The following is a 22,717-nucleotide window of genomic DNA, read 5'->3' on the forward strand; positions in this document are numbered from 1 at the left end:
ATGATATCAGATAAATATATATAGTAGTAACTAGTAGAATGAGATTGAGGTTGAAATTTTAAGATATTTTAAGACTCTGTTTTCTCCATTTTGGTTACAATAAAGTTTAAAACTCACTGAATTATGAAGAATCATTATGTGTCGAATAAGTATTAGTTGTTAATTGTTCTCATAAATAGATTGATGAATACATTCTCAATTTCAGTATTAACTTTATTGTATATTAAATCTCAAGTGATATTGTGGCATTTAAAGTTGATAAACACTTTTGTAAAAAGAATTATTATTTTGAAGTAGAAAGGATTTTAAGTAGTAATTAAATAGCTGGTAGATGAATTCTTTAATCAATGAAGATATTCGATAACAATGATGACAGATAATGACAAGCATAGTTTAGCGAAAGTACGTTATCGAACTTAATCTATTCCCTGTTTAACGACATTGCGTTAGCATAGATATCCAGCTAATATTTTGCGCAGTTTTAGAAAATGGTTGGATGATATTAAAAATACCTAAAGCAGTGAATTTGACTATTTGTCAAAGTCACAATATCGTGCATACAAGTTCACTGTATGTTTTATGTATGAGATATAATTGTGTAGAATGAATACAACGAAACGGTTAAAGATATCCAATAAGAGAAGACTTGGAAACATTGTTTCAGTAAAACAAAATCAATAAATGAGAATGTTAAGAGTATGGGTAGAATTTTAATTAACAAGAAAACGTCTATTAATAAGGTTGTGAAAGTAAATCAAATAAGATAACGCTTTTTACAAGCCTATTTGACTATCCCAGTAAACATATGCAACGATAAAATAATGTGACATCTCATCTCTAAAATCAATATGTACACATTTAATCTTTCAACCAAATTGTCATTATCGAGAGTACAATAAAATGAATGTTAACTTTTTCAACGCACTTATTTACTTTATGGTCCACTTCCGACCTGTCACTAATGATAAACCAAGTTAGAAACATCATATAAATGATCCCGTTACAATACCATTTTTCTGTCTTCTAAGTAGTTTTCACTACTCTTCATACTTCAACACGCGATTTTAACATGCAATTATTTTATGTAAATAATTCGCTTTTGTTCACGTTTCTCAAACCATTTTTGTACATTAAGTTATTTTAAAATATCAATTTGTTACTTCATCGAACATCTTTAGGATTTTATTGATATAGAAATTGATTCTGACTCAATGATCACCTACGGCCACTTTAGTATATGTAAGACAACATTCTGAGACTAGGCTAGTTTAAATAAACAAATAAAATTCCGAAAATTTTCATATCTTTTTTAGTTGAGCTGATAATCAAGTTTTCGTGTCGATAACGCAGAAAAAATGTAATGCTAGAGTCAGATATCCTTCAAGATGACTAACAACTGATTGTTGAGTTTTTATTGAGATCATGAACCAATGAATGGTGGTCTAACATTGATCCGTTCATACTGAAAAATATTTATAGAGATCACGTACTCACATGGTTTTATAGTAGAAACCCAGAGTTATATGTGTATACCGAATGGACCAGACATGGTAAGATCGTTTTTCCGATAGGCAAGCTAACAAGTATATTACTGGTTTCTTAAATACTAGTGGTTGAAACAACTCTTTCGCCAAACTTTTAAGACTACTAGTCATAATTTAATAGAAAACATCCATATAATTAGCAGTTTATAATCATTTTATATTTTTGTGTATTGAGGTACTTACTATTGCAGCTAAATGCCTTGAAGTATGCCTTTTTAGGATGATTTATAAAATTTTTTTCCGTCATGAACACATAAACACATTATCATTACCTCGATCGCGAAGTTTCAGAAACTAAATTATTTGGGCAAAGATTTTTTATTGGACAATTTGGTAACCATAGTCAAGAAGATAAAAGAAATTTTTCATCTCGAACAGAAATCAGCTAAGGTATAGCCATTTGGAATTAGTGAGTGCCCACTGCTGAAGAATATAAGATTAGGACAATAAGTAAAAATGCTGTGTGTTTTAAGTTTCAACAAGTATCCCGCCGAAGTCAGTTTATATAAAATCAAAAAATCAACAGAGTGACTATTAAAATTATAATAATGTTACACTTAAATATTCAACTGACAACCTACCATTATTTCTTACCTCTCTGTATGTTTCATTGAATTGCCAAGAAACATTTAATGCATTAAGTTGTAAAGCGATTTCAAGAACACTTGACATATCCATTACTGAATTTAATGTTATCGGTATGACTACAATATGCCATGGTTTTAAATGAAGTAGACTGGCGTATCGACCAAAATCAGGCTGTAAAACAAATCCATATAAATATACAAGAGAAGATAACAGAGAGTAAAGTTGTGTTAAACTATAAATGTACATTACTCTATAAAGACAATCGTAAAAGTATATTTTAAAGTTTATGGTAATTTATTCGTTAAGAAAAACTAAATCTGATAAAATGAGACGGTATGCAAGAATTTATATCGAAAGTCTATTGACTACATTTTTTATTTGAAAAATCATAAGGTATGATATTTCACGGAAGAATTTATTAAAACTTATTTCAAATGTATTTACTGAGGAGCGTAGTGTCAGTATATCAATCATAACAATAGGACATGGTGGAATTGTTCGACGATTCAAGTTGCTATATTTCACATCAAAATATTAGTAGTGAATTAATAAGATATATAAAGCAAAGTAGTCGAAATGTTATGACAAAAATTAAATTTACAGAATTTGGATCGAAAAGAGCACATTTATTTGAAAAGTGAAACTGAACTCAAGATTTAGGAAAAGATAAAGGAGGATAATGATAAACTTTGGGCCGTTCCACCCACGATTTCCAACTACCGATTGCGAGTGTACAGCGTATCTCAACTTGTATGTTTGCATCTACTAACGAAGATCAGTAAAGAATGACACCTCTGTGTAGGTGATGGTCGGGGATGTATAACTCATGTTTAAGCCACTTAAGTCGATGGAAATTTACGGCCTCCTCAATCAATTTCCATTCTATACTTGGCCACGCCATGTATATCTTCAGAATTACTTAATTGACAGTTCCACTATAGTCGAGAAATGTCTCGAAGTGCATGTTATGAATATATTTTTATAGACAGACCGACATCTTCCTCGTGTCACCGGTAGCGTAAACTTATAAAATCCAACCCAGACTTTGTATCCCCCAACTCACCAGAGCCGATAAAAATTCAATTGTTCAGTAAGATATTGCCTTCCTATTTTACTGTCTTATGTATTAGAAGTCTCCACCTAACTGGATTAGTATGTTAGAACCTTAAGGAACCAGACAAAACAGTTTATTTTAGTTGTTAAGATATGCAACCCGGACGACTTCGTTAAGGTAGTAGCTATATGCTATTTCGTTTGAAATAATATGATGATATTACTCTTCATTTAATAAAGAAAACAAATCATTGGTAGCAGTTGCATTACGGAGTCCTCTTGGGATACGAAGATTATTATCCACAACAATTTTGAAAACATAAAGCATTAAAAGTAAATTCTAAAACGATGCTTAATACTGATGAGACTAACTGACCAATACATATAAGGTGTTCACCTATTTTAAACTTATTATTGAAAGATTATCACAATGTGAACAAAAGCTATTCCAAATTTCCTGATAAACACAGCAATTAATTTCAGCCGGTACTCAACAATAAAGAAAGATGTTCCGCCACATATAATGCCACATTGCTATGTTCAGTGAAGAGAAAAAATTGTCGATAGAACATAAATTAACGTTAAGAATATATGACGGAAGCTCATAGGTTCGAAATACCTTCTTGAACGTTATTTTTTATTGACATTTGATTCTAATCTAATTGTTATCTATCAACCAAACTAGAAACTAAACTTAATGAAATTGAACCACAACTGATTAATGTTGACGTTCCTTCTTTAAAAAAACGACCAAAAAATCCGAACCTTTTTACAACTATATAAAGCTGGACAAACAGGTTACCAAACTAACAATCAGAAAATAGGTATACAAAACAATTTTGTACATAACCATATATAAATGGGAAGGGGTTTTGTGGATATTTCAGTATTTTCATAGTTGAAATCATGAGTCAATTAAAGCTAGACCACCATCGAAAACCTGGAAGCAGTGGACGGCTGTTTTGTCCTATTGTGGAACTCCTCAGTAGTGCGTATCAACGATCCCGCCTCGCGAGATTCGAACACTACTGGACGCCGGCTCGGTGGTCTAGTGGTTAAGCGCTTTGGCGCGAGACTGGTAGGTCCTGGGTTCGAGTCTCGTGAGGCGGGATCGTGGACACGCACTGCTGAGGAGTCCCACTATAGGACGAAACGGCCGTCCAGTGCTTCCAGGTTTTCCATGGTGGTCTAGCTCCAAATGGCTCATGATTTCAACTATGAAAACCTATATAAATGATTTATTCAAGGATTTTGTTGACCAATAATGTTAAGAGAATTGAATCTTAATCGTAACTAAAATATGAACTACTTTCTAACAATCATATTTATCATTAAAAAGAAATGAATGATAAAAGATATAAAAATATTTATACGAAAATGTCCTAAATAAAAATACTCTTCCTACTTCGATAATAGTTAGTTTTTAAAAGCTTTACAACAAAACACTTACACACACAATGTTAATATAAAAAAAGATAATTTCGGTTCTATGAAAATCTAAAAAAGAATATAAACTGTTACATCTTATTATTGCCCACCTCCTGAAAAATAGAATAATTGTTACATCGAGTTCAGTGTGATTTTAATAAAATTAAGTTGGGCGAAATATATGTATATATATATATATATATATATATATATAGGTGAAAGGGGTGATTTTGGAAGATTATCCCAATTGAGTTGAATAACTAGTTAATGAAGTTGATTTAACTCACAATTTGTAATAGCCCAACTTCTATCCAATAACATTGTTCTTAGTGCCAAGAATGTAATAAAAATACATGTCGATAACGAATTACAAATATGTGTATTTGGCTTCAAATTATGTTGATTTGGTCCACAGACATTACTCAGCTGACAAAACCATAGTAAAATGTATAGATATCCTACAATCAAGTGCTTTCATCAAAGAATGTCATGAAATAGTGTTTGTACATCCATATAAGATTCCTAATAAAACCAAACACATATCTAATTGGTTGCAAAATGAATTCCAATAGTCAAATAAGATCACAGGATAGACAAATATATTCTTCCATTGCGAAACATTCGGTTGAGATTGAACATAAGGTTGACATCTAGTCAGCCTTTATAGTTTTGTACAAAAGTTTTCAAGGGCGTATACTAGGGTCTATCGAGGCCTTGGAAGTACGAAAATTGAAACCCACTTTATTCTTACTCTTAACCTACCCTGGTAATACTGATCCAGTGTGATCACACTGTTTTTGTGTACTTCATCATTATCCTTTTTTCCCACTTACCTTTTAATTTGTCTAGACAACCTTTTATATGTGTGAGCAGATGGTTTGTAATGTATCGCTCAAATATATCACATAATTCTGTTAACATTTTTTTTCTCATCGCATTATCCAAATTCCTAATTTTGATTTGAGGATAAATTATTTATCATACTGAAGATATTACTTAAAAGAAATCTTAAGAGGTAACCCGGTCGAAAAAAATAAGAAATAAGATGGGATATTAGAAATCTGAGAATATTTAGGTCTAAAACTATAATACTATTACTATAAAATAATAATATAAATAAATATTTAATATCGAGTGGAATGTAGAACATAATGGGTGAGACCATAATTTATGGACGGCCTTTAAGCGACGCTAAAGTGACCTTGAGAATGTTCACCTACTGACTAGGGCTAAATAAGGGTCATAAACCAGTGTGAGGAATCAGAATTATGATTTACAGTTGATGATTAGGCTTAGGGACTAGATTGCTTTAGGACTGGCCTGCGTCAACACCTAAGGATTGGGGGTGAAGTAGTCAAACGCGTCGACAACTCCACTTATCTTGGAAGTCTGATCAGCCCTAATGGGTTGGTGTCTGATGAAATCTCTACACGGATTCAAAAAGCTCGTTTGCCTCTTGACAATTTACATCACCTATGGCGAAGATGAGATATCCATCTATCAATTAAAGGACGAGCACATTGCGCTGCAGTTCGTCCTGTTCTATTTTACGGCTGCAGAACGTGGCCATTAGTAGTAAGAGATACACGTAAGTTACTAGTATTTGAGCACAGATGTCTTAGAAATATTGCTCGCACCTGTTGGGATAACCGGGTAAGTAATAGTGAGGTTAGACACAGGGTATTAGGGAATAATGGTAAATCAGTTGATATGGTTGTGAATCTTCATCAACTGAGATGGTTGGACAACGTATTACGTATGCCTGAACACCGATTACCACGACGCCTAATGCTGACTAGTGTTGGGGATGTTTGGAAGGATGTTAGGGGTGGCCAAACAAAAACGTGGAATCAGTCCTTGAAGTCACTAACTTCTAGTCTGAGCCATGTTGGTAGATACAGACCACTTGATTGGGGTCCGCGTGACTATCGTTACCAATGGTTGGAGACTCTGGATGAAATGGTTTGGAATCGATCACAATCGCGTAGGTATATACGCTATGTCTTCCCTTCAACTGAGAGGTTGAAATTTATTTGCACCTTTCTTTCTACGAACAAATTCTTTCTCCCTGTATCATATCTTTATATGTAACCATTTTATATACATATAACTACGATTGAAGTAACTGCCTCTACAAATTTGGTGTTCACCTTGTTGTGCTAATTGAGATACGGTAACTTGGATCGATGCATATGTGCGCTTGGTTCTACGTTGTAGATGACTGACCGACTAGGGTTTTCATCAAGAACAGACATCGGCTAAAATACTAAAACGTTATTTAGCCAAATGGATGAATGAATCTCGCGCCAAAATCCAAGACCTATTATCTTATATTTGATTGGTTCGTCCACAAATTATAGTCTCACCCACACATGAAAAAATCAAATGAGGATCATAATTATTAATCGGCTACGTACATAACAATGTAATTAGATTAGGCTTGAATGAATAGTGAATAATGTATGGACTAGGATTTTAATGATTTGGTGAACGAATTTTCAGTTGTTAAAGTAAAAGAAAAGAAAAGAATGCTGATCGATAGGTGATACGATGTGATTGAGTGATAACTATTCATGAGATTGAAATATTAATGAAGACTGTCAAAAGACATGTGATCAAAGGGAAGACCACTAACCAGAACCATAAGTTTTCTTACCTAGTAGAATTATACGCTTATATACAATCGGATTTTGAAAAAGATAAACAAGATTAGATGCATGAAGCGACGAAAAAAAACATCACAGGTTACTTATTTAACAAGAAATTAAGAGCCCACAGCTAGGTCTGATTATGTACCCCATATTCATCATGATAGTTCCCAATCAACTTCAAAAACAATTTATAGTTGATGTTCAACATAGCTAGGTACAAGAAATAATGATAATAATAATGGCAAAAGCAATGAACTTATCTAATTTATCTAAACACATAAATATTGGTACAAAGGGGCGCCAGATACATATGCGCCACACAAATCTCATTTGATTTGTGTGAGAGCTGTGATACTGCCCGGGTGCCCAAACTGAAGCAGGTGGTTTCATTAGGGGACCACACCCCCAGCCTTCGACCTAAAGATCTGATCCACAAGGCAGTAGAGCATCGTAAGGAGATGCAGTCCCATGGTAGCCGATGACCAATGATTGATTCATACGCCATTTGTTCCCTCATGTTACTGAAGCCCATGTGCACCATTGGTTTGGAATGAGGGTTTTCCAACTCCCCTAGGTGGACGCGACGTGTCCACCAACTCGGTTAAAGCGCCGGACATTCGCTTTTCGTCCTCTCAATTTCGTAAACAACACCCCCGCCACGAGAAGGCAATGAGTAGGACTTCCCTGTCAGAGGCTATATACGCGCGGCCATGTGAGAGTATTTCGAGAGGGAGAGCGAACCCTCCCCACTCTCGGCCGTACCATGGCCGTTTTCCATCAAAAGACCTTCACTTCGGATTTTTATAAAAACTTATAAGCATCAATAAATAATTGTTATTATAAGTCAAGAACGATATTAAATCACTAAAGAAGAATGAATATGAATTATTTTAAAATAAATATAATATGCTTTTTTTACTTGATAAGTAAAATGATAAGTAAATTTCATTGGTAAATGAACACGCGTTGGAGTAGGCCATATATAACATAATGGTAAATCATGATATCCTGGATGATTAAAATCAAATAATCCAAAATTTGATGTAATCAATTGTTGTGTATTTGTTGAATAATGTGTTTTTAACCATTTTTTTTCACCATATTCTGGTGTTAATTCTGGCCAATCCGGATTAATCCAAGGTAATAATGATATACTTAAGAAAAAACGATAATTTATATTATTAGTTGTTCTGTTAAAATTGATCTTATCTTTAAATGATTTATTTTCATGTTTAATTGATAAAAATTGTGATGATAATTTTTTAGACTGTCGATGTAAATAATCGTCATGATGGAAATTTCTGGAATTTTTCATGAGTGCACAACCTAAATAGATCAGAATAAAAAGGTTAAGAAATATAAAATTTATTCAATTTATAAGATGAAGTCTTAATGTTTAATTTTTTATTAAACAAAACAAAACAATAATCACATAAAATTAAAGGAAATTATTTTGAGTGAGATCATGAATCGATCAGTGTTAGATCACCATTGAAAACCTATAAGCACTAGATTCGAATCCCGTGTGCGGAATCATGGATGCGCACTGCTGAGGAGTCCCATACTAGGAAGAAACGGCTGTCCAGTGTTTCCAGGTTCTCAATAGAGGTCTAACATTGATTGATTCATGATCTCAATAAAGAACTAAACAGTCTCCACAACTGAGAGTTCATTTTGTTTTGAAGTGTGTTTAGTTAATATGACAATGAATAGAATGAGTGAATAAATAGACCTAATAATTCACTGAGCATAATTATGTAATAAACTTTACAAATCTAAGTATTGTTTAAAAATTATTGAAAATGAAAAATAACTATTTTGTCGTGCGCATCACTTATTAATTTGTGTACGTCGACGAGAAAAGAAACAATCGTCCCCTAAATCTCAAAAAGAAAGAATTAATTCTAACAATATCTACGCAGTAATTGATGTCATACTGAATCTAATACTTAAGATATTTTTATCTACAAAACTTTTGAGTTGATAATTCAACTGGTAGAACAATATCAACTGATGATAGTCAAATTGAAATTCGAATATGACATGTATGCTCTGTTAGATCCATCTTTTCATATTTATGATACTACATTTTAAACAATTAAAGCTGACCTATTTCAAAATTCGTATTCAACTTGGTATTTTTTATTCAAAAGTAAACTTCCAATATGTTCAAATTGGTCATCATTGAAGAGTATGGTGAATTAACACAATTATTTACAGGTTGGAGCATTCTATTTTAGATCGAGGGGGGGTTTGGAGAATTTAGTATTTTCATAGTTGAAATCATGGTTCAATTGAAGCTAGACCACCATCGAAAACCTGGAAGCACTGGACGGCCGTTTCGTCCAATTGTGGGACTCCTCAGCAGTGCGCATCCACGATTCCGCACTCGCGAGATTCGAACCCAGGACCCACCAGTCTCGAGCCGGAGCCCTTAACCAATAGACCACCGAGCCGGCATCCAGCGGTGTTCTATTTTAAACTAATAAATCGTTAGTTTGAACCCTGATTCATCCTATTTGATTGAAGCCGTTAATGCATCTACACAATAACTGTATGATTTGAAACCGATTAAATAAACTGATATTTGTAAAACGAGTTATTTTCTGACTAATATAATTTAATGTAGCTGAAATTACGGAGATATAGTATCTTCTGATTGTATACATATGACTTTTTTATAAATGATATCAGTAGTCACTATTGACATTATCCTACAAGGAATTGTCACGTGCTATAAAAAAACAGTAATAAATATTAAGTATTGTAACATAAAATAGATTAATTGCTTCAATTATATATTCAAGTGTTTATCTAAAATAAGGTTTATCCTATAATTTGGTTTTGTTCTACATAATATACGATAAAGAAACAACTATTATATATATATATATATCATGGATTTAATTTAGCTAATTACCTTACCACACAATAGGTATTATGCAATAACCCACATTATCAACAATGATAGAAAAAAGAATAAATGATCTGTAAAAATGACACATACATACAGTCAAAAATTACGATCTTCAAATCCTACTCTTTTATTATTTTTATTTTGTTTAATTATCTTTATGTTATACATACTGTGACAGATATGATTCATATCACATATATTACAAATTGTATGTTTCCTTATAAATTCACTGATAAGAGACAATATCTAATGTGAATGTAATTTTCTCCTCTCACCTCTTACGTTTTTCTATACAATATGTTATATGAACACTCATCACTTCACATCACAATATGTTATATGAACACTCATCACTTCACATCACATATCTCTTAAACATACCTAGTTTAGACTTATTGTTAACATTGATTGGATGACCTATTCAGTGTATAATGAACTCGGAGAACCATGTACCTATTTATATTCGATAATTTTAATGTTTGATTATAATTCCTTGAAAAAGCTTGGACCAGATTGCCAGGCGAAACGTTGGATTTACTACAAATTCATTCGCTGAGATTTTACAAATATATTATTCCTATTTAATGTCTTACATCAACTCGGCGCTCAAATACTGTGAAACTATTCGTTCTAATTTAGACGAGAGTTCTTATAGATCTGTGTATATATTGGTTATTTTAACCTGTTCGTTTATGTAAAACTTATTATTATCAAAGTAATTATTATTTTATAATGTACATTAATAGGATAATACCCAAATTGAAATGAATTAATTTATTGAATAGTTTTGGCTAAATTACATTATATTATCCCGAATACACAATGCATCTAATAATCATATAATTAAAGGTCAATGGAATTTACATCTTTGACTAAACAAACAATTGAAGTGATAAATAATGGTAGAATAAGTCTTATGTGATATTTGTTCATATCATAATTTACATAACGATATTAAAGAAAATCACTTAAGAAAATGTTAGACATTATGAATGAAAAGTTCCAATGTTCAATTCTAAAATTGTTCAACAATGAAATGCTTACAGCTTTGTGATAATACAAATTTATTTTTTTATTTATTTAAGCACATAAATGTTGGTACGCAGGAGCAGCAGATACATATGCACCATACAAATCTCATTTGATTTGTGTGAGGGCTGTGATACTGCACAGGTGCCTAGACCGAAACAGGTGGTTTTATTAGGGGGGCACACCCCCAGTCTTCGACCTAAAAGTCTGGTCCACAAGGCAGTGGAGCATCGTGAGGAGATGCAGTCCCATGGTAGCCGATGACCAATGATTGATTCATACGCCATTTATTCCCTCAGGATACTGGAGCCTATGTGCACCATTGGTTTGGAATGAGGGTTTTCCAACTCCCCTAGGTGGACGCGACGTGTTCATCGACCCGGTTAAAGCGCCGGACATTCGCTTTTCACACTTTCAATTTCGTAAACAACATTAATAGCACGAGAAGGCAGTGAGTAGGACTTCCCTGTCAGAGGCTATATACGCGTGGCCATGTGAGAGCATTTTGAGAGGGAGAGAGGACTCTCCCCTCTCTCGGCCGTACCAGGGCATTTGGGCATTTTATTTTTCTTAATGACCAATTTTTGTTTTTAAAACGAATAGATTGAATGTCAGTTATTGAAGGATAAGCTTCTAATTAGTTATCATGATATAGCGAAATTAATCTTTAATATTCATACCAGATATGATTAAAAAGTCATTTGGCCTCCAAAATATTTGAAACAGATATTTTTTATAAAATTATTGCATTACAGTAAATTAGTAATAAACAACGTAGGACCAAGCATAGATGTGTACCAGGTTAAGATGACTTACATTGCTTTAGTACAACGAGATGAAAATAAGTACCAGGGCAGAGAAAGTAGTAGTATAATAGATAGCTAAAGAGGATATTAATGCAGTGTCTTTCAAGAAAATTTCGCTGAATAACGAATATTTTTAATTCTTCGTTTATAGCTACAAAAAAGAAACTAGATGGAATTTTTCAAACTAATCAAATTGAAGAAAACCATAGTATTTTGTTTCGTTTTACGTTGATTAGTATCATTTACACAGCCACATATTTTACAAATTCTATCTAAACATTTAACGATTAGTAAAAGGTTACAAGCCACTGAGATAAAATCAGCCCAAAATACTGTTTATTGCCTTAGTAGTATGACAGTCAGTAACTCAACTTTTACAACATTTGTATCTAATGTCCATGTGTACGAATAGTGACTGAGATTGAATTTAATCATACTTATTAGGCAAACATATAAAGAACTTACCAAATTTAGGAATTATAACCAGTCGTAAGTACACAGCAACATGAGAAGCTTGATTAAGAATGTATAAATAATGATTTATTTGAGAACCTCGAAGTCCTAGTAAGCGGAATATCCTCTGAATGCTTGAGTCCTGAGTATAATTGAAAGCGTTTGAGGATGGTGAACCAACATTCGGTGAAAAACCGATCCCATAGTCATGTTTTTTTGTTGTTGAAACTCTAAATCCTTGAGATTGATGTAGATAAGAAAGACTAGATGGTAAAGCTTCAACACTACCATCAATAATAATTGGACAAGCAGAAGAATCAAATATAATCTCATTAGGCAAGTCATCATGCAAAGATGATTTTCTTGTACCTTTTGAAGTTGAATTACTAGGCTTGGACACAGAAATATTTCCAAGAGATGGAGCTATTGGTGTAACAATTCTACAGTCTTCTAATATTACGTCAATACTAGTCATCTCATCCATAATGGCTAATCTAAAAAAAATTAAAAAAAACAAAAGATTTAAAGATCGATAGTACAGTTTGTGAGAAAATTTTTTACTTGGATACCACTTTATTTAAACCGAACAAGAAATTCATATTAGTTAGGAAGTAAACTTTGATGAAAACAGCTGATTAAAACAAAACAAATACGTAGTCAATATTGACACGAAACTTGATACTACACCTGGGATATCTCATGAGAATAACCGTCATGTTAGTTCTATGAGCTGAGAATAAGATAAGTTTTCTATTCTCTAAAACGAGTATCCTACTGAATATAAAATGTTTTGTATACGTCTGGCTTGTTCAAATAACTTATATTGAAAAGAAGACAGTAGTACCAATAACGTGACGTAAACTGACTTCTAACGTTTAAGCTTTCCAATAATATTTTATTACAAATATATTATTTATTTATTTCCAATAATTTATTTTGCGTGAAACTTTCTTTCGAAAAAGTTTATATTCTCACCGTTTTTTTGCATTCATTCTAAGCCTAATCTTAAGAATATTTTCAGTTAATCACTATATGCTGCAACTCATTTTATTTTTATTTTATTTATTTAAACACATATATATTGGTACAAAAGGGCACCAGATACATATGCGCCACACAAAATAATGAAAGTAGGAAGAGAAAGGATGAAAAGATAAGGCGGACTGAAATGTACAACCAGAAAACTCTTTCAGTTAAGAAAGTTAGAACCACTCTTTATGTAGAAAGTAAAAGAAGGTTGCAGCAGGATCGCCACTGGCTTCTATTCTGAGCCATATCTGATAACGTCTCTAGCCACTGTGTTGCACCATCTCTCGGACCCCAGCCAGGGAGTCGTGAAGGACCAACAGAAGCTAGCCCTTTGCAGCTCTCTTTCATGCCACGACACCATGTCATACACTGACCTCCTCTCCGCTTTTTCCAACCAGTCCCAGGGTCGGCAAATAATGCACGACGTGGAAGTCTCTGGGACGACATTCGTAAAACATGTCCAAGCCACCGAAGTCGGTGTTTCAAGATGGTGACACCAATTGAATTATCGTCTCTGTGCCCGAACACACGATGCCGAACCTCTGCATTACTAACATGGTGTTGCCACTGGATGTCAGCAATCCTTCGGAGACAACTATGATCGAACACAGAGTCGTCTAACATCCTCAACTCGGAGAGGCCAGGTTTCACAAGCATAGAGCAAAACTGCTCTCACAGACGCGTTGTAGATCCGACCTTTTACAGCCAGACTAACATCACGAAGGCGCCAAAGATGGCCCAGATTGGCATAAGCCGCTCTGGCTTTCATTATACGTGCATCAATCTCATCACTCACGCCACCACCAGCACTTATGTAGCTACCTAGATATGCGAACTTCTCGACTACTTCAATCTGCTCACCATCTAGGGTGAGTACAGGATGAGAATCCTGCCAGTCTTGTAGGAGTACTTTGCACTTGGAGGGTGCAAAGCACATGCCGTACCTGCGGACACTGATTGCCAACTGATTAAGTGCGGATTGCATGGCTTGAGCATTATCGCACAGTAAGACAATATCATCCGCATACTCGAGGTCGAGAAGTCGTTCTCCAGGCAGCAGATCCACACCGCCATTACTTACATCCATCAGAGCTGTTTCCAGAATGTCATCGATGGCAAAGTTGAAGAGGAATGGTGAGATCGGGCAACCCTGCCTAACCCCACTGCTCGAATGGAACAAGGGAGAAAGGTGGTTGTATGCCCTCACTCTGCCTGAGGTGTTCGTATACAGGGCCTTTAAGATGTTAATGAACTTCTCAGGCACACCCTTCTTCAATAGACAATCCCAGAGAACAGACCTGTCCAACGAATCGAAGGCAGCCCTGATGTCAACAAACACTACGATTGTTGGCCTGCGATAAGTATGACGGTGTTCTAACATTTGGCAGAGGGTGAAGATGTGATCAATGCATCCTCGACCAGAACGAAAACCAGCCTGCTCCTCGCGAGTCAATCGTTCTCGGGTTTTAAACAACCTACGAAGAATGACAGAAGCCAATAGTTTGGACGCAATCGGAAGTAGACTTATCCCCCGATAGTTATTACAGGAACAACGTGAACCCTTTTTAAAGATAGGGACGACTATCGACTCATTCCATGATGTTGGAACACTTTCTTGCTCCCAAACCTTTTTAAACAACACAGTCAATTCCTTAGTCAGAAGGTCACCACCATCTTTAAAAAGAGCCGGAGGTAAGTCATCTGGGCCCGGTGATTTGTAACGTTTCAAGAGTTGGAGTTCCTTGCGGACTTCCGCCTCGTTTGGTGGATCAGTCGTCACCGGCCATGGGGGACAGGACAAGCTGGTTGATGTTGCCGGAGCAGCAAGCCAGTTGAACTGCCCTTCGAAAAATTCCGCCCATCGTCCAAGACGTCGAGAGATATTAGTGATTGGCATCCCATCATCCTCACAGATTGTTTCACTCACACCAGACTTCTTGCTGCCAGTGGCTCGGATGAGTTGGAAGAGCTTCCGACAGTTACCAGATGCAGCTGCTGCTTCCATCTCATTAGCACGCTCCGAACACAAGGCTTCCCGGTCCTTACGCAAGCTTTGCCCAATTTCATTACGTAACAGCCTTCGTTTGTGGTCAAACTCACGGTCACCCGGAGTAGACCGACGGGCTTCCATCAGTTGTAAGGAGCCAGAAGAAACCCAGTGCTTGTAAGCGGGACGTTTCGTGAAGCCGCAAGCGGCTTTACTCTCCATTTTCATGGCGTCGTGAAGATGCAACCAATGCTCATCTATACTTTTCGGTGGGGTGGTAGCTAGCCTAGAGGCTAGCTCCGCTCGATACTTACTTGCAACAGAAGTTGCAGCCAGTTTACTAACATCAATCCGTTGGTGGTGGTCAATCCTTCGGCCACTGAAAAGTAAGGTGAGATTGGCGCAGACCAGGGCATGGTCAGACTCCAGATAGGTACTCCAAAAGGAGCGGCAGTCTTGTACACAACCACGCCAGCGGTAGCTGATCGCGATGTGATCAATCCGAGTCCAGGCTTCAGATGCAGAGGGAGGACGCCAGGTGGCACACCGGCGATGATTGTGCCGGAAGTTAGTGCTAGCCAGAAACAGGTTGTGGTCTGTGCACAGTTGCAGCAAACGGTCCCCGTTATCTGTTTTGCGACCAACAAGTCCCCATCGGCCACCTAAACGACTTTCTTCTGTGCCTAGACGCCCGACCTGTGCATTCAAGTCTCCGGCTAATACTACAAATTCTGTCGAACGCGCTTTCTGGAGAAGAACAGTTAACTGGTGGTAAAACTCATCCTTGATTGCATCCGGGCTGCAATCTGTCGGGGCATAGGCGGAGATGACGAAAAGACACCGTTTCTCACGCCGATTTCTCACTTTGATGGAACTTTCTAATCTAACAGCACATAACCGACTGTTAATGTGGATCCAATCGATTAGTGCTGCCTCAGCTCTAGCGCTTAGTGCGACACCAACGCCAGCAAGACCAGACGAAGATGCCACAGGGTCCCCGGATAAGCGCACGTGAAACAAGCTTTTCGAGGCGACAGATGGAGAGCGGATTTGTAGTACTTCACTAGAGTCTTGAATACGGGTCTCGGATAGACAGCAAACATCAACATTAAGACTTTCTAAAGACATAGCCAGCCCCATCTGTTGTCCGATCTGCATTAGTGTGCGAACGTTGGAGGAAGCCAGCTTGAACGGCGTACGTGGTTTCAGAAAGACTGCTTCAGTATTCATTATCGGTGGAAGCATTCACTTTCAACCAGACAGTGACTGGAGATCGTTTAGATAGGACAGATTTTCCACCATGGGCGAGCTGCTGCATAAGTTGAAAAGTAAGGTTACACAAATTGGGGATAAAAGGGGGTGAGTTAGCGATATGGTAAATAATAATAATAATAATAATAATAAAGGTAATAATAATAATAATGTAAATTGTCTTGCTTCTAGTATGAGCAGGAATAGTATCGTCAATAAAATTCATCATTTCATTTATTTGTGAGTGGGCTGTGATACTGCCCGGGTGCCCAAACCGAAGCAGGTGGTTTCATTAGGGGACCACACCCCGAGCCTTTGACCAGAAGGTCTGATCCACAAGGCAGTGGAGCATCGTGAGGAGATGCAGTCCCATGGTAGCCGATGACCAATGACAGGTTCGTCCGCCATTCGTTCCATCAGGATACTGGAGCCCATGTGCACCATTGGTTTGGAATCACGGCTTTCCAACTCCCCTAGGTGGACCCTCCGTGTCCACCAACCCGGTTAAAGCGCCGGACATTCGCTTTTCGTCCTCTCACTTTCGTAAACAACACCCCCGCCACGAGAAGGCAGTGAGTAGGACTTCCCTGTCAGAGGCTATATATTCGCTGGCCATGTGAGAGCATTTCGAGAGGGAGAGTAGACTCTCCCCACTCTCGGCCGTACCAGGGCATTTGGGGGCTGCAACTCAACAAGACAATGAACCACAATAATTATACAGGAAATGTATGAGGGTCGCACCCATTACTTTATTTTTAAGGCACTGTGATTTGTAGAATGTATAGTTAGATTGAGTAGGAAGTATTAGCAAATGGGGAGTTTTTCTAATACGAAAATGAACTGAATGCAGGATTAAACAGGTCGAACGACTCGTACATATTTCAACATTGAAAAACCACTTGTGAATAAAATGGCAGAGAAAAGGGGACTTTAAGATAGGACTGTCACATGAGTATACATTGAATTATGTGTAGAGTACTATTCAAGACAAAAAGACAGTATGAGCAGGTGTGTATTAAGTGATACCGACATCCACTGGCAACACCATGTTGGTAATGCAGAGGTTCGACACAGCGACGATAATGCAGTTTGTGTCACTATCTTGAAAAATCGTCTTTGGTGGTTTGGACATGTACTACGAATGTCGTCTCAAAAAATTCCACGTCGTCAACTATTTGCCGACGCTGGGATCGGTTGAGAAAAGCGGAGGAGCAGTCAGTGTATGACATGGTGTCGTGGTACGGAATAAAGCTGTACAGAGTTGGTTTGTGTTGGTCCTTCACGACTCCTTGGTCGGGGTCCTAGAGATGGTACAACACAGTGGCTAGAGACGTTATCAGACACGGTTCAAAATAGAAGCCAGTGGTGATCCCGCTGTACTTTCTTTTACTTTCAACGTGAAAGCGGACGCAACTTTAACTGAAAGAATTCTTTCTAGTTGTGTTTTTCCTAACTGGACTGTTCCTCCTTTTATTACTATTATTATTTCTTCACTCAAACACAAATTTATGTTCATTGTTCTTTTTTATTATATACACTTTACATCATGTCTCTCCACAACCTCATTGTTATTGTGTGACGCATATGTATGTGGTGCCCCCTTGTACCAATTTTTATGTGTTTAGGACGATAATAATAATAACAATAATAATAATAAGCCGTTATATAATCGCTTTGATATGAATGCTTCATAAATTCAGAAGAGCTTAACTTCAATCAGCAATCTGAAACTTCAAGACCTATTTTAAAATCTGTTTCAATCACCTGGGATTCATTTTATCACTCTCTAACATTGAATGACTCTACTGTACTAGCTCATTTTCGCCTTGATTGTTTGAATCTTCCCATTGATGTTTGCGACTGCAATCGATCAGTCTCGTATTAGAACATGTGCATCCTGTGCTCCTTGACTTAAGTCACAAGCATTTTAAGCGGAGATGGATGGTGAATAGCAGTTGAATCAAGGACGCGCGAATCGTCCTACTTGGGACTCATCAGCCGCCATCGATCTCTATTTACAATGCTTGTGACCTAGAGTAATATCAAGGCAATCCGCGCAGGATGCATATATGCCAACAACAGACTGATCAATTGCAGTCCTAAACATCAATAGGAAGATTTAAACAAACAATACAAAATGAATTTAGAATTCACCCCATTGCACAAGCAAGTGGCCATCAGGACTCAGTAGCTAAGTGGATAACGTGATGGCGCTTGAAACGAACGGTATTAGGTTTGTGTCCCAGAGTGAACAGCGACTCTTGGATCTAGGTTGATTCAGATGACGAGTTTTAGATAGGACGAAACGCGCATCTTAGATTCCACTGATAGCCACCATTCATCTTTGCTTATAATGTTTATGACTGTGCCTTATGATTTTAGGCCCTGAAGAATACAAATTTGATACTAGTTGTTTCATTGATTTGTAGCTTACCAATCTGCAAACTATGCATTTATCCATCAGATTACGAGTACGTACTCAAAGAAGTGACCAATCAGCTATCATACATCAAAAATTAATCATGAGCTAAATACTATCGTGTAAATTTATCAACAGCAAACACGTACGTCAGCAAAAAGACCATTTACTGATGAACTTGATACAGGAAACGAATATGGTGTCGTCTAAAAAAAGCTATCTGATAACCCGATGGGATATTAACCTTCTCATAAAAGGTAAAAACTACATATCAGTCAAATGTTTGCTTTTTTATGCCTGAGGAACAACTGTTCTCGAATATGAAGCCCGAAAATAACTATCTTCAGTAGGTAATAAATATGTTGAACATAAGACTTTAAATGAAAAGTATATATTCCGACCATTCCTTCAACTCCAAAGATGTCAATAATGAAGTGAAAATTTGAGTAATTGAGAGATTCCCCTATCATTAATCGTTATGAGGAACATTTAAATCTAAACATTTGATCGTTCCACGGAAGCGGTGAGATCAAATAATGTGCTAGGTAGAACAAAATAAAGACTAAACAAGTGTAGAAAAAAGAGCTGGCTTGGAGCTTTTGAAAAATCGGAAGCGATTTATGAAAGGTATAGCTTTCATAAGTTGTGATTACGGAAGTCAATTTCAGTAATTCCCATTCGTAAACTACCATTACTGCTTTGATCTGAGGCTGAACATTTGAAAAACGGACAATAACTAGAGGAATTGTATGTACCCTTCGAAATACTGTTTCTATTCGACCTAGCAACAATTGCCACCAATCAGCAGATTGAGGACCACCTAGGCCTTGCTGCTTGTTGTCAACAGTGGAACTAGGTCAACATATTGACAGGCCATTGTTTGTAAGGTTAACGCATCTCAACTTGATATAAACCATCAAAATATATCACGTGGATCTTAGCTTGAAATGCTGTAATGTAAGCTGATGTCCTTATGTATGTAATGATACACGAAACTTGACAAATACTATCTTTACAGAGGATGAGACACCAATATGTTGTCATAATGTATTTTTCGTCACTTCGTACACTATTTAACGTTTTTTAAACTGGTTGTCAAGTTATTCTTGGGTAATTTTGGTACATGCGGTTATAAAATGGGATAGACTTCATTCGATATAAAAGTAAAACTCATCATGCGAAGAGAAATGTCATAATGAGCCATTCTCTTAAACTTTGAAACATGTTTCTAAAGAGGAAGAATTCAAGACACAACTACACTCATGAGATAAATAAACAAGTCTAGAAAACTGATGAAATGATTCAACAATATCTATAGAATTCCAGGAAATCCATATTCCTTTTAAATGGAAACCCAGATGATAAATAAACATAGTTGCTTATAAAGGACGTACTTAAAGTTCTTGACGTCTACTTTTTCTTTAAAGTCAACTTACAGGAATAAGTACAAACGCTATCAAAACAAGCAAAATATAATAGCACTTTTGGTCAAACTAATTGCTGAAAGACTTACAAATATAATCTGCCTTCCATGGGAGCCAGTTCCAAGTCAAATGGTGACACCAAGAATGACAAATTTCTTATATGGTATGGATTATTGCTGTTTGATTCTGTTGACGAACTTGGAGGTATCAGAGGACTGTGCATAGGTTGGTCCGCAGTAGACTGAACCAAAGAATGATAAAAAGGTTTGCGTCGTTTTTTCCGATGGAAAATTTTTTCTTCTGAATGGGAAGCGAATATTGTTCTACTGGGAAGCTCATGAATGCTCGCAATGAATGGTTTCTCATGAACAATTGACTGATTGTGTCTTAACTGAGCATTATAATTGTATGAAATATGTCCATCAATATAAGAAATGTCGTGTCTGACAGATGGTAATAACCATGCTATGCATTCTTTCTAAATACAAAGTTCATAAAATATACAAACTTATAGTTAGAAACCAAAATATCCAATGGTATTACGAAAATTCAAAAAATGAATGCCAGTGTTTCATTTACTAAAACAATGGCCATGAAACTATAAGGAGTTTTACTTAGTTGTTAAATTAGTAAAATCAAAGGTTATCTCATTTGAGATACATGGTTTCCATTTAGAACAGTTTATAAGCTTGAGGACAATAGTCCTAGAAACAATCATATTCGATGGCATCATTTTTTAAATTATTTACAAAACGGTTGATATGTCGTACAAGTCTGTAACAAGAAAACCTGTGGATTTAAAACTACGGGAAGCTTACTTCACTTTCGGTCTAAGATTTCAACTGGATCATAAAAGCGTATTTTCAAGAATATGACGAATATATAATAAAAAGTGAATAAGGACTCTAAATATTATGATGAACTGTAATTGGTATACGTGCACAGTGATGAAAGATGGTAGTGTGAAACAAACACTAGTCCAACTTGTGCAGAGAAAAGAACTAAATCGTCGTGACATTCAAAGTCCAATAATAAGATCTAAGTGGTTCCTTTTGCAGTCTTCTAAATAGATTCGATGAAAATGTGTAAATTTTGGGGGAGGGCTTTTCCCCATGTAAGCATAACATGTTGCAACAACAATGATTTGTAATTATCTGTGAAAATCCTTCGCCGCAAGTAACTTATTTGAGCTTTTTTCAAATCACTGTAGACTCATAGATCGTGTAAAGTTATGGTCAAAAAATACTCTTCGTCTCTAATACTTTGTCTGCTTCCAAAAAGTTACTAAAGTTAGAACAGAAATACCAAATACATCCAATCATTCAAAAAAGAAAGATAAAATACGTATGCACCAAATGGTAGTGGGGAATGGGAAATCCATGAGTAACAATAACATTTACGAAAAGATTACAATATTCATTGATTGGTAGTCGAATAAGGACAAGGAGTACTAAGATCGAACAGAGGTAGTAGTGAGTGTTTGAAGCAAAGCAGAAATGGCAACCCGATTGGCTACCTACATGGCTGAGAACCTTTTTTGACTATTGAGGTTGGAGTGGGAAGACAGATTAACTACTGCACCTGTACGTGGAGACCCCTATCAGCCTGGTTGACGAAACAGTAAGACCTTACTTAGTCGCCGGAAAATAGCGAAACATGTCGTCAGGTCTTATCTCGCATGAGGCTAAGTGGCTACAGTTTCAGTAAACAATATGCACCACTAGATTGAGACGGACACTGTGGAGCGGTGACTTTGTGCTCAACATACTCGGTTGCCGATTCCACGTACAAAATCCACTCCGCCAAACTTAGAATGGACATGTAGCTATATTATATCAAAAGGGACTAAAGCCGAGTTTGAACACGTATGCTTGACAGATGAGTGGTTGTTTGAACAGACACTAAATATAAACAAACATAGCATGAAGCTTCAACGACATAGAGTTGAAGAAATTTTAGCATCCCCCACCCAAACGAGTGACCACAGCTGCTCCCAACACTGAAAAACAAACTGAACAATAGCACGTCATGAAAATACGTTCTATGATTTCAAATCATAGTAGAAATTGACAAATTCAAAAGTCTCACTGTAGCTTTATTAATCATTGAAGGCTGGTAAGAAGAAAAAGCCGGACTGA

The 22,717-nt window shown here is 36.3% G+C and overlaps 1 protein-coding gene across 1 annotated transcript in view; it reads right to left on the minus strand.

Annotated features, from left to right (window-relative positions):
- The window catches only part of Smp_179740 (hypothetical protein), a gene marked incomplete at both ends in the record, with an annotated part of 50,410 nt that overhangs the window by 27,640 nt on the left and 53 nt on the right, over window positions 1-22,717 (minus strand). The window contains 4 exons of the mRNA XM_018797431.1: window positions 2,139-2,303; window positions 8,184-8,590; window positions 12,482-12,963; window positions 20,669-21,054. Of these exons, the coding sequence (XP_018646794.1) occupies window positions 2,139-2,303; window positions 8,184-8,590; window positions 12,482-12,963; window positions 20,669-21,054 (1,440 nt within the window). The remainder of the gene's footprint in view (window positions 1-2,138; window positions 2,304-8,183; window positions 8,591-12,481; window positions 12,964-20,668; window positions 21,055-22,717) is intronic.

The sequence above is a fragment of the Schistosoma mansoni genome (genome assembly GCF_000237925.1).
Source record: "Schistosoma mansoni, WGS project CABG00000000 data, supercontig 0166, strain Puerto Rico, whole genome shotgun sequence".
Classification (NCBI taxonomy): domain Eukaryota; kingdom Metazoa; phylum Platyhelminthes; class Trematoda; order Strigeidida; family Schistosomatidae; genus Schistosoma; species Schistosoma mansoni.